General features: G+C 49.8%; 2 protein-coding genes across 2 annotated transcripts; one reads left to right on the forward strand and one right to left on the reverse strand.

Annotated features, from left to right (window-relative positions):
* The first annotated feature begins 158 nt into the window (after positions 1 to 158).
* On the forward strand, positions 159 to 9740 carry LOC128424484 (cilia- and flagella-associated protein 44). The gene is made up of 34 exons (XM_053410678.1): positions 159 to 216; positions 352 to 481; positions 652 to 814; positions 995 to 1097; positions 1184 to 1400; positions 1538 to 1652; positions 1746 to 1910; positions 2017 to 2172; positions 2262 to 2309; positions 2448 to 2547; positions 2637 to 2731; positions 2814 to 3023; positions 3113 to 3223; positions 3329 to 3481; positions 3635 to 3823; positions 4008 to 4150; positions 4246 to 4519; positions 4610 to 4665; positions 4813 to 4975; positions 5206 to 5336; positions 5671 to 5879; positions 5953 to 6097; positions 6186 to 6363; positions 6450 to 6691; positions 6769 to 7000; positions 7103 to 7306; positions 7400 to 7601; positions 7682 to 7798; positions 7913 to 8043; positions 8171 to 8287; positions 8588 to 8789; positions 8897 to 9057; positions 9259 to 9393; positions 9507 to 9740. Exons 1-34 carry the CDS (start codon positions 159 to 161, stop codon positions 9738 to 9740), a joined length of 5289 nt encoding a protein of 1762 aa, XP_053266653.1.
* Positions 9741 to 10225: 485 nt separating this feature from the next.
* brcc3 (BRCA1/BRCA2-containing complex, subunit 3) lies at positions 10226 to 11892 on the reverse strand. The gene has a single exon (XM_053411111.1). It carries the CDS (start codon positions 11809 to 11811, stop codon positions 11029 to 11031), a length of 783 nt encoding a protein of 260 aa, XP_053267086.1. The 5' UTR covers positions 11812 to 11892; the 3' UTR covers positions 10226 to 11028.
* Between the last annotated feature and the right edge of the window lie 1273 nt (positions 11893 to 13165).

Here is a 13165-nt window from a genome sequence, read left to right on the forward strand (position 1 = left end):
GTCAATGTCTGATTTAAAAAGACTCATCAAGTAGCACAGTGACAAGTGCAAAGGTTGAAGTACTGGCCTGGACTTGACACAATTAAAGAGTAATGAGAGAAATTAAATTCCTCTGTTCATTTCACAGATAAAATAATAAGAGCAGCTGATCGTTCAAAATGTCTGAAAAAGAGGAAACTGATTCTGTTGGTGAACCGGCCGAGGAAACAACTGAAGGTAGAGACGCACTGAGCTCAGACTGCAAATAAAGATGGAGTTTGACTTTAATTATCTTTCTCTGTTATATTAGCTTTCTTGAGGGGGGGGGGGGGGGGGGTGTAAATCTGATGTTAAATGTCTCCTCCTCCACAGAAAGTGGAGATGCTGAGGATGAACAAACCAAGCATCTCCCTGAGGACATGGAGTACGACTATGAGGCTCTTCACTCCCGACCGACCATCACACCCGACTCTGACATCCCAGAGAACCTCCTGCACCTCTGGTAACCTTCTGCAATTCATATATAATATACAATATATATAATCTAAAACTATAACAACTTATAGAAATCAGTCCTCTGGAAATGTTAAGATAGAGTCTCGTGGAAATCAGAAAACAAAAGAATAACAAACAGTGAATGTGATATTGATCCTTTATTGATTCCACATCCAGTCACTCCTTCGGATACGAGAGTGGACGCAGAGCGAACCTGCAGCTGCTGGATGAGACGACTCTGATGTTCATCGCAGGAAACCTGCTGGTGCTGCTGGACCTTTCCACCGAGGAGCAGAGGTACCTGCGCTCCTGCAGCGGAGGAGGAATCGGAGCCATCACCGTAAGATGGCCGACAAACTGAAACTGTCCCACTGAGGATCCAGTCTGACAGAAAACTTCTTAAAACTCATGACGTGACACTCACTCAAGAAGAGCTTTGACGTGAAGCTTAAAAACGGTATCTTTGTGTGTTTGTGTTTGTGTGTGTGTGTGTGTTTTTGTGTGTATGTGTGATATGAAGGTACACCCAAGCAGACAGTACTTTGTTGTAGCAGAGAAGGGAACCCAGCCCAACATCATCATATATGAATATCCATCGTTACGACTGCACCGGATCCTCAGAGGTAAAAGAGATGGAATAAGTCGATTCTTTTTCATGAAGCTTTTATCACTTTTCCTCTCATGACCTTGTGTTGACCTTCACGTGCAGGCGGCACCGAGCAGGCGTACAGCTTCGTGGAGTTTAACCGTGACGGCAGCCTGCTCGCCAGCGTGGGCAGCTTCCCCGACTTCATGCTGACGCTGTGGAACTGGAGGGACGAGGAGGTGATGCTGAGCTGCAAGGCCATTTCCCAGGAGGTCTACCGGGTCACGTTCTCCAGGTTCAACCCGGAGCTGCTCACGTCGTCCGGATCGGGTCACATCAAGTAAACAAACAACCCGATGGTCCTGAAACTGTAAAGCCTGCCTCAGAAACACTTTCCACATCTTTAGAGGAAGTTTAGTTTATTGTTAGAAAAAGATCAGTCAATTCTATATGTGGTAAAAGTACCTTCTCTGTCAGGTTCTGGAAAATGGCGAGCACCTTCACCGGTCTGAAGCTGCAAGGGCTCGTGGGACGTTTTGGGAAAACTGCGTCGACTGACATCGAGGGCTACGTGGAGCTTCCTGATGGAAAGGTCGGTTCTCTGCTGCTGGGACAGGTCGGGTTTCCTCTGTCGGAGTCAAGGGAACAGATCTTTAAACCCTCGCTCTCGTCTCCTTCCTGTCAGGTGGTGTCCGGCACAGACTGGGGCAACTTGCTGCTGTGGGATGGAAACACCATCAAGGTGGAGATCTGCCGAAAGAACGGGCAGAGCTGCCACAACGGGTCGGTTCAGCCGTTTGTTCTGGAGGAAGGGCAGCTGCTCACCATCGGCTCTGATGGAATGGTCCGGGTGAGATGTCCTCACGTACCCTCAAAACACACGACATGGATGTAATGATATATTTCTGTAAGTATGACTTTGAGCCCCCCCCCCCCCCCCCCCTCCCGTCCTGCAGGGCTGGGACTTTGAGACCATCGACGCGGCCGACAGCAGCATGGAGAGCAGCCGGTTCGAGATGGAGCCGTTAAACGAGCTGGAGGTCGGAAACAACGTGTGCCTCTCGTCTGCGGTGAAGAGCCCGCAGCCCGACTCCTTCGTCTGGTTCGCTCAGGTCAGTGCAGGTCAAAGGGTCAAAGGTCATTTAGTGATAAACGATGCGTTCACACCTCAGCTCTGATCTCTGTGCATCTCGTGCTGCAGGATTCCTGCGGAGCGATCTGGAAACTGGATCTTTCTTTCACCCACACGGCAAGTTCCCCACCCTGACACGTTTATACACACGCCACTGGTTATATTCCACTTTGTTTATTTAGTAATGTGTAGCCTGTGTGTGTGTGTGTGTGTGTGTGTGTGTGTGCCTGTGTGTGTGTGTGTGTGTGTGTGCAGGCTCCCGATCCAGAGTGCCTGTTTTCCTTCCATGCCGGAGCGATCCAGGGACTGGACGTGTCCCCGAAATCCCACCTGATGGCCACGATCTCTCTGGACCGTGAGTCACACATTTCCACACCTGCGCACACACACACAGACACAGACACACACACACTACAAAGGATCTGTGTTTCTCCCTCTCTCCAGGTTCAGTCAGAGTTTTTGACTTCCTGTCCAACAGGGAACTGACCATCAGCCGCTTCTTCCAGGGTGGAACCGCTCTCATCTGGGCTCCACCTGAGGTGAGTGTGTCGGTGTGAAAACCACTCGTGCAGTCACGTGACTGGACAGAGGACTGACCCCCCCCCCCCCCCCCCCCTTCAGGTGAGCCAGGCTGGAGGTTTGCTGGTGACAGGTTTCGAGGACGGGGTCGTCCGCCTGCTGGAGCTGTTCGACCCTCAGCGGCTGCCGGCGGACGCCCGGCGCCAACACAAGGGAGACGCCAGACTTAACCTCAAACAGGCCTTCAAGCCCCACAATGCACCTGTGACCGCTGTGGCGTATGAGCGAAACGGGGACGTCTTAGCCACAGGGGTAAGAATGTTTAGAGATCCAGTCTGAACACATTAGAGGGAGCGACTCCACTGGTTTTAAAGGAGCTCTCACCTTGTGTCCTTCCTCAGAGCTCAGACAGCACCGTGTTCTTCTTCACTGTCGGGGACTCGTACCGTCCAATCGGCTGGGTCCATGTCCCAGGGCCGGTGCTGGGGCTGCAGTGGTCCCCCCACTCCCACGTGAGTCTGGTGTCCAGCCGTTCATCCCTGCAGGCTGCAGACTGGAGAACATGTGAGATGGAAAGTGACTGATTCCAACTGAATATCTTCTGCTTTTTCACTCAGGAGGAAAACCGGCTGCTCGTCCTGTGTGAGAACGGTCACGTGGTCGAGCTCCACAGTCCTGATCCCAAAGCTCAGAAGCCATCGAAGAGCTTTGAGCTGCCGGAGCTGCCTCGTAGGTCCTTCAGGTTCAGGAGCATCAAATCACGAATCAAGGTCTATATGACATCACACTGTCTGTTTTTCTATCCCTCATCTCCTGCTGTCTCAAGGTTTATTTGAAATGATTCCTCTTGGATGTTGTTGGAAATAACAAACTCAGTTGCCGTTATAATTTTTGGGTTTTAATTTAGTATATTTGTGTTTCAGAGAGAGGAGGAAAAGGCAAGACGTCAGGCTGAGAGGGAGAAGAAGAAGGCAGATCTGTTAAAAGAATCAAAGCTGGTAGGAGTAGAAGAGGAAGAGGAGGAAGAGTTACCGGCCATCTGCATCCCCGACCCTCCGAGTCCTCTCTACTGTGGTTTCTACTCACAGCCTGGACAGTTCTGGCTGTCAATGGTCAGAACGCACACACACACACACACAGACACACACACACACACACACACACACACACACACACAGTAACAGTGCCATAGAGCTGCTTTAAACAGTCTGAGGATGATCTCTCTCTCTCTCTCTCTCTCTCTCTCTCTCTCTCTCTCTCTCTCTCTCTCCCTCTCTCCCTCTCTCTCTCCTGTAGGGAGGCTTCGACTCAGGTTTCCTGTATCACTGTAGATTCTCTGAGGAGCAGGATGAGGATCCGGACCCTCAGCAGGATGAGCCCTTTGACTTCTTACCTGTTTGTGACACCGACGATGACCCCGTCCGCTCCGTGACCTTCAGGTAGCCCGAGGTCAAACCCTCCAGCCTCACATTCTGACTTATTGAAGATGGCAGCTGAAGTTTCCCGCCTCATGCTTTGTTGTGTTGTTTCGTAGCTCCGACAGGAAGCTGCTGCTCTGCGGGTTGCACTCAGGCAGCATCAGGGTCTACCTGCTGCAGGACCAAGGCCTCTCCTCCATGAAGGACTACTGGGCCCTCAGTGTTCACGACAACCAGAGCGGACACCTGCGGCACATTCGCTTCAGCCACGATGACAACTTTGTGCTGACGGCGGGTGAAGACGGAAACATCTTCTCCTTCAGCCTGCCCCCCCCGGAGGAGCTGCAGACCAGCCTGCAGAAGAGGAAGGCCACGGTTCCTCCACCCAGGGTCTGTCCACGCCTTATTAACCTTTTACCTTTTCACATGTGGAGAGGGATTGTAATCATTTTCAGTTTCATATGAATCATGTGTTCACAGGTGGGTGTTGAAAAAGAGTTGTATGCTCAGGACATCGAGGGCCCCACAGCTGACAGGTGAGAACATCCAGGGATCATCTCCTTTTCTTCCGGTCACCTCCTTCCTGTATCTTTCATTTTTCTTTCTATTTTTTCTATTTATGAAAATGTATCATAATGTAGATAAGTTAGTTGTCTTTATCATTTTCATTGAATCTCTTCCAGCATCGTGACGGCGAAGCTGAAGCTGGAGAAGGATCGTCTGCAGCGGGAGGCCGAGCTGAAGATCACCGAGAAGAAGAGGAAGCTGGCCGAGCTCCAGAAGAAGTTCAAACAGGTGCTGAAGGTCAACAGGAGTCTGCCCGAGCACGTCCGCCTGAAGCATGAGGTACACACACACACACACACACACACAGACACACACAGACACACACACACACACACACACTGTAAATTCACATATACTGCATACACAGCGTGTGTGGGACATCAGCTGGTCTTCATAAACAAAACCATTCAAGGTCAGACCTGGGTTGTGTTTAAGGTAAGGGTTTGACGTGTGGTGTGTGTGTCTGTGTGTGTGTGTGTGTGTGTGTGTGTGTGTCTGTGTGTGTGTAGGAGCTGGAGCTGCACCCCTGTTTCAAAGAAGAGGCAGAACGGTTGAAGCTGCAGCGGATGATGGAGGTCAGAGAGCAGCTGAGCTGGGAGAAGGAGCGCAGCCACATCGCATTCAGCAAACTGCAGGACTGGTACTGACTGAACACACACACACACACACACACACACACACACACACACGTGATTGTTTTAATCTTAAAAATGAAATATTAAAGCCAGCGTGTGTTCAGGGGCTTGTAGAAAGTGAATTTACAGCAATTGAACAAACACAACTTACTGAGAAATCCTCCATCTCATTAGTGACAGGTTGCATCAGAGAGAAGTGAACATTACATTAAAGGCACATACTAAATTTGTAATTGTGTACTTCTGAAATGGTGGATATGAAAAGGATTCTGTTTATGTGAGGGAAAGTCCAGAAGCTTCCAGCCAGAGGGAACCCCTCCTCTCATGTGTGGTTCACAGGTTCAGAGACTCCGTGGAGGAGGCCAATGTCATCACCTTAGTTGCGATCCGCAGCGACCTCCGAGTCTCCACCTACAGTTTGCTCAGCAAGTCCTCCGCCCAGCTGGGACAGCAGGACACGCCCAGCTGTCCTGACCGGGACAAACACGTCACATCAGACCGCAGGAAGTCCAGAACTGAGCTGGAAAAAGACAGCAATGACCGAGCAGGTAGCCCAGTGTCCGTGTGCGTTGGTTTCACAAAGACACACTTGACCCTTTTTAACCTGTGTGCGTTCTCCAGAGGAGGAGGTGCTGTGCCCCAAGGTCACTCGGGCAGCAGCGGTCAAACTGGGCGATCGGCAAGAGGAGCGGCTGAAGAAGGCTGCGGTGAAGGCCGAGCAGGCTCGAGCCAAACTAACCATCAGGAAGCAGGAGTGGGTCCAGCTGTGAGTGGGATGATCCACAACAAATTCTTCTATTGTCATCGTGTCCCTTGATGTGAACCTGTGATGATTCTGATTATTGGTTCCTCAGTTACGCTGAGAAACCAGACGAGGACTTCGAGGATCCGCAGGACGTGCAGAACATCATCACAGCCCGAGAGAACATCGGAGACTTGAAACTAAAGACGGACAAAGACTACACGGTGCCGAGACACCTGATGATGACCAGTGGGAGGAAGAGAGCGGAGCTGAAAGACCTGGAGGACAATGTACACACTTCTCCTAACACACACACACACACTGCCTCATTTACAGGTATGTCTGCTTCATCTAAAGACTTCCTCCATCCCATCAGATGTGTGAGAGGCAGACGGAGCTGAATGGACAGATCGTGGCCTTGCGGGACACCAAGGTTCTCCTGGTGTCTCAGTTGAGAGCTCAGGCTCAGCGGCTCCACAAGGTCCAGCAGCGTCTGGCGTCCCATCTCCACCGCGCCCCCCCCGTCCTGCCGACCATGCTGCCAGAGGAAACCCCAGAGAAGAGGCTGCAGAGCAACCGGGCCACCCTGGAGCGATACCGGGTTCTGAGGGAACAGAGGTACGAGGACAGTTCAGAATGAAAGTCTCTCTGAGTGCTGGTGTAAAGGTAAATCTAGAGTTTTATTGTTTTAACAGGTTAAAGGACACGCGGGAGGACAAGGAGGAGGGGACTACACGTTTGTTGGAGCAGCTGGAGAAAGAGATGAAGGAGAAAGAGGAGGATGATCAGGAGAGAGGAGGAGAAGAAGAAGACGAGGAGGAGGAGACATCAGTGGAGGAGGAAGTGGGGCTGACGGAGCTGGAGGAGGAGCTCGGCAGGGAGGAGGAGATCAGACTGTTGGAGGAGCAGGACTCTCTGCTGGAGCAGGTTTCTGATCATCAGTCAATAATCAGTCAGATGAACTTCAGATTCAATGTGTAAATGCAAAAAACATATTGTGATGTTTAACTTTTATTTTGAAATCCTCAGATGGAAACATCTGTGTGTCAGTTTGACGCTGAGCTCCTGCAGCTGCGTCACCAGAGGATTCATCTGGACCTGAAGCTGACGCTGGCCGACCTCCGTCAGCTGAAGCTCTACCAGGAGCTGCTCCTCCTCAAGGAGCTGGAGACGAAGGAGAGCAGCCTGCAGGAGAAGTTCGACGCATGCATCAGGGAGGAGAACAGCATCATGGTGGGTGGAGGAGGTTCTCTTCACATCGTGTTGTCCTCATGTTGTCCTCATGTTGTCCTCATGTGGTTATTTTGTTGAATCCTCTTGTCTAAGTCGGACCTGGAGGAGTGTAAGGAGCAGCTGCAGCTGAAGCAGCGGGACATGGTGAAGCTGCAGGAGAGAGAGAGGGCTCTGCGCACCGCCCTCCGGGCCTCGCTGGGCGACAACAACAAGTTTCTAGAGTTTCTCACCAAAGTCTTTGAGAAGAAAATCAAACGTGTGAAGAAGAAGGAGCCGAGAGGTGAGGGGGAGCAAAGTAACACACTGTGTGTGTGTGTGTGATTGTGAGGTACTGTGTGTGTCCTTCATGATCCCAGTGTGTGTTTGCAGAGGAAGACGTGGACAGTGATGAAGAGTCTGATGAGGACGACTGGGATGATGATGACGATGATGATGAGGATGATGATTACGACAGTGAGGAAGGAGCTCTGGATGACAGCGTGTGTCCTCCAGGTCAGTACTGTGCCACAGACAAACGTTCAAACAGGTGATGTTTGTGTGTGTTACGGCCTCAGAGCTTGTGTGTGTGTGTTACAGCCTCAGACCTTGTGTGTGTGTGTGTTTCAGGCTGCGACCCTCAGATGTTTGAATACACACTGCAGCTGCGTGAGCGTCGGCTGGACCTGGAGGAGATGCTGGCCGAGGACAAGAAGTGTGTGGAAGCTCTGAAGGACGAGTGTTCCGCCCTCGTCAAGAAGGTCGACTTGGATTTCCATCGTCCGACATGTTTCTGTTACCATGTGCAGCTTTATTCCCTCTGACATCATCCTGTGTGTGTGTGTGTGTGTGTCTGTGTGTGTGTGTGTGTGTGTGTTGGCTCTGCAGGAGAAACTGGGGAAGAGCAGTCGTAAAATCGTTGATGACGACTTGGAGTTGGTCAACAGAGAGAAACGGCAGAGAATGAACGAGCTGGATGTGGTGGTTCCTCTGCGCCTGCACCAGGTGATGATGACTGGTGTAACTGGTTATGAAAGTAAAATGCCAAACTGATGCACTTCCTGCTCGTGGAGGAGATGTTTGCCTCCGCTCAGTTTGAACGCAAGACTTATTGATTTCACGGTGCTCACAGTTAAATGAACTCTGCTTGTGCTCTAACTGTCCGCTTGCACTCGGATGTGTTTTAACCTGGAGAGATGGCCCTGCTCTCAAACGGAAACACGCTCTTGAACAAAATAAACCCTGGACTTCCACTCAAACACACTTTTCCTTTCCCCCCCCCCCTCTACTCCGTGTGTCTTCCAGATTGAGTTTGTGGTTGACGGCTCTGTGCCCTCGGACCTGAGCGAGGGTTTGGTGGTGGACCGGGTGGAGCTGGCCAGGCTGGGGCAGCGCATCAAGCAGCTGCAGGTGGAGAAGGCTCATCAGAGAGATCTGAAGGTTCAAGCCCGGCACCATCACAGCAAACTGCTCCGCGAGTGCAAGGACATGAAGGCTCAAGGCCTAGGTAGGAGACTCAAAGATTCAATACGTGAAATTCAGAGGCCACTTCTCCTGTCGTATGTTGACTGATCTGTGTGTGTGTGGTGTGTGTCTGTCTGTGTGTGTCTCTAGAGCTGGAGATGGAGTGCAACAAGCTGATGATGATGAAGTGTGGGCGGCTGGTGAACCTGGAGGTTCTGCAGACGCTGTCGGGGAACAGGGTTCTGGAGGAGCTGAAGCAGCAGAAAGACCGTCGTGCAGCTGCTTACGAGAAAGACCTCCAGCAGTGGGATGTACGTGTGTGTGTGTGTGTGTGTTTGTGTTTGTGTACGTGTGTGTGTGTTTGTGTTGATAAGACTGAGATATCGTGATACCTCACTTGTTTTCTTCAATCCCCTTCAAAGTCAACAGATTTAGGTAAGTTTATTGATTGATCTTGTTTTTTGTGTGTGTGTGTGTGTGTGTGTGTGTCTGTGTGTGTGTGTGCGTTTCAGGCGAAGGTGGCCGAGGCCCGCAAGGCTTCGATGGAGGTCACCAGGCGTAACACGAGACATCTCCTCACAAAGAAAAAGCTCCTCGAAGAGAAGATAGAGCTGGAGAGTAAACTCAACGCCAGGGGGAAAAACATTGTAATTTGTATTTTCACTTATTAATCAAATATCTCCAGATATCTCTGATCCTCTGTAACTTTTGAGTTGTCGGAACATGTGAGTTTGTGTCATCTGTGTGTTTGTGTTTCCAGCAATTCAGACAGTTCCAGGGCGCCAAGAGACGGAATATTCTGGAGTCGATCGGCAGCCTGCAGGAGGTGGTGAGGAGGCAGTCGAGTCAGGCCGAGTCCCTCAGGAGAGACATCGACGTCCTGTCCCACAAAGGAGGCCCGGTGTCCCCCCCCGGCCACAGCCAGCTGCCCACACCCCCCCCGTCCACCCGCACACGTCTGTCCAAACCACAAAGCTCAACCAGTGTTTCATGAGTCTCTTTCCTATGAATTATCCTTTATTGTTAAGAGATTCTTTGTCTTCTACTGTGTATTAGAATGTAGGATGTTGTCTCATCACCCGCTGGGGTTTGGAGGGAACTAAAAGTTAATGTGATATGAAATAAAATGGCGTCTGGACACTGGTTCACTTACTGAGTTTCAACATCTTCAAACAGAAAATAGTTAAATCTCATTGAAACAAACACGACAACGAAAAACTGAGATGATGAAAATATAACAAAGTGATGCAGATGAGAATGATGCCCGTTACAAAGAAAACATGAAGCCAAGGGCGACACCTAGTGGTTCAACACAGACACTAGAACGTTCCAACAAAGTGAAGGACTCAGAAAAATGAGAATCATTAGAATTCTTTGTGACTGTGTTAGATATGAAGTTACAGATTTAACAGAGTCTGAACGCTGCAGATATTTACAACATTCCCCTCTTTGGTTCAGAACTAAAGTGAAGAGATGAGGTAAATAAGTACATGTTTTATTTTACAGTTGGAAGAAAACATCACAAATCTGAATTTGTAAATCTGTGACGAGAGCAAGAACCCAAAGTCAAAGAGCATTGATGGAAGACAAGCACCTCTATATGCTTAACATCCCATAATCTAGATATACATTTTATAGTATCCACAGTCACACTTTAATTTGTCTACAGGCACATTTCTGTCTTTGTCCCTCGACAGAGACTAGAGGTTCATGTAAGAGCTTCGTGTTTCCACCTGTGTTCATCTGTTTGTCAACAGGATGAGACAGAAACTATCGGACAGATTCACATGGAAGTCTGAGGAGAGACGAAGGTCAAAGGTCATCACTTTCTTTAACTTTGTGATAAAGGGACAGACTAATCAATAATTAACCAAACTATAAATCTGACCAGATGTTAGTTCACAGCTGTGCAGCCGTGAAACGGAAGAAAATCCACCTGCAAGAATAAAGACTGTAAACAAAGAACTGAGGTTGGAACAGAAGAGAAAAGTGAAGAGTCTCTCGTCTGAAGATGGAGAACTGTCAAGTATCTCCACCATGTCCTCCATCTTCCACCCTGCCCTCCCTCCACCTTGTCCTCCTCCATGTCCTCCTTCCACCATGTCCTCCCTAAACCCTCAACCTTTTCCTCTCTCTATCCTCCACCATGTCCTCCCTCCCCCCTGTCTTCCCTCCAGACTATCCTCCCTCCATCCTCCATCCTCCGATCTGTCCTCCCTCCACCATGTCCTCCTCCATGCTCCAGTCTGTCCTCCCTCCATCCTCCACCCTGTCGCCCAGGCTCACAGGGCAGCCAGCTCCTGCAGCAGCGTCTCCTTCTCCCGCTGCAGCTCCACGACGCTCTCCTTGTTCTGCTCCAGCCGGTCCTCCAGCCACTGCAGCAGCGGGCCGCTCACCGCAGACATCTGGCTGCACAGGTTCTTGGTGAACACGGACCCGTTGTGGATCTTGGTGACGGGGTCCAGGTGCGCCAGGCTGTGGATCTTGCGGTACGTGTCCTGCTCCTCCTGGCACAGGATGCGCGGCAGCTCCACGGCCGACTCCAGGCACACCTTGCCGATGGCCTCGCGGGGCACGACGTGGATGGGGATCTCCACCCGCTCGTACTCGGAGCCCTTCTGCGCCTGCACGGACTGGAAGCAGGTGTACAGCACGCGGCCCGTCTTCGTGTTCTTGTCCTCGATGAAGCAGGAGAAGATGAGGCCCACGAAGCACTGGTCCAGCATCTGGTACATGGCCTGGGTGCGCACGTCGACGTGGGACGGCCACACGGTGATGTGCGGGTGGGAGTGGTACCAGCCCACCACCCGCATCGTCCGGCCCGTCATGTCCGCCAGCCGCTCCGCCTCCGTGGAGGCCGCGGACAGCTGCTCCGGGGAGATCTCCACCCGGTCCTTCCGCTTGTCCGAGCGGCGGAGGATGATGACGGAGTGGACGTGCACGATGCGGGAGCCCTCCACCTCCCCGATGCACAGGCCCATCACCTCCTCCTTCTCCGTGCTCAGCGCGTGGTTCATGCACACCAGGAAGGCGTCCGACTCCAGGTGGACCGCGCTCACCGCCATGGCTGCCTCAGGTCCGCAGGTTTACCCGGAAAGAGACGAAGACAGGAGACATCAACACAGAGGCACTGCTTCACTTCCGTGTTCTCGCGTACTGCAACAAAAACATTCCGTGTGGCTACAGGCACCGGACAAAGGTTCCGCTCTGTCTCAGATTCCGTGTCTCTGTCATTCATTTATTTATTTTCGTAAATCAACAGTGATTCTGATATGATGAGTTAATAAATACATAAATCAATACAAATCTACTTCACATTTAAACAGATTCAAACAGCCTAATGTATTTAGTCGTTGGAATTATATATTTCAATATTACCTCAAATCATTACTATTAGGGAAGCATTCAAATGTGACCACTTGTTAAAATTAGTTTTAAATTAATTTTATTTTTGCAGCTATGCGATAAACAAAGGTCTGTGAGGAGAAGTAAAGTGTTCACATAAATAAACACTATAATGGCCGACAGCAAAATATGTTAAAGCAGTGAAACATTTTAATCAGTGCATTGAAAACAATACATTTTAATTGTAAAACATACAAACACACAAACACACAACATACAAAAATATATACTGTTGGGCAACAGCAGCTTCTATAAGTGAAACCATTTTTTTAATTTATGTGTATTTATGAAAACAAAAGCTTGTTTGATTGAGTTACTGAATTTAATAATAAACTGAAACATCACTCAGTCGAGCTATATGATCAAAATATATAAATATGATCAAACTGCACCTCACTTTAGATAAATATTAGTCCTCTCATAGTCTCATAATGTTTAAAAAGTTATTTCTTTTCCAAGTTTCATGGTGATTTGCTCTTTTACTTTTTGTGTAATTATACAAACAAATGGACACGGGAGGTAATTACATATCAAATCCATAGCTGTTATTAAATCAGATCAATGATGACAGACTGGGGAAGCTGAGCCTTTGCTCTCGCTGTAACTCACAGAGCTCAGCTGCAGATCGATGGTTGTACGTGCTGAAAACACAGAGGCACTGATGGAGCAGCTGCGTCTGGAGCACCGAGGGCCTGAGTTGAAACACTCCAGAGCCCAGGACCTGTTTCCAATTCAATATGATTCGTTGTGAACGTTTGAAGGATGCTCCTCTGGTCTTTGTTTCCTCTTGTGGCTGTAAAACGTTCATCTCCATCTCTGTCTGTGACATCTTGGTCCACGTGTGACTGAAGACATCCTGAAGTTGACCTCTGACCTCTGACCCAGCCATGGTCAGATCCTCAAACTACAAAAAACTGATGCTGGGTAGATTCGTTGGTTTCTGAGACTTGTTGAGGAACTCGATGTGGTCTCCTGTGTTTAGGGGTTTCTCCAGCTTTGTGTCTTTGCTCCTCA

The sequence above is a fragment of the Pleuronectes platessa genome, chromosome 19 (assembly GCF_947347685.1).
Source record: "Pleuronectes platessa chromosome 19, fPlePla1.1, whole genome shotgun sequence".
NCBI lineage: Eukaryota > Metazoa > Chordata > Actinopteri > Pleuronectiformes > Pleuronectidae > Pleuronectes > Pleuronectes platessa.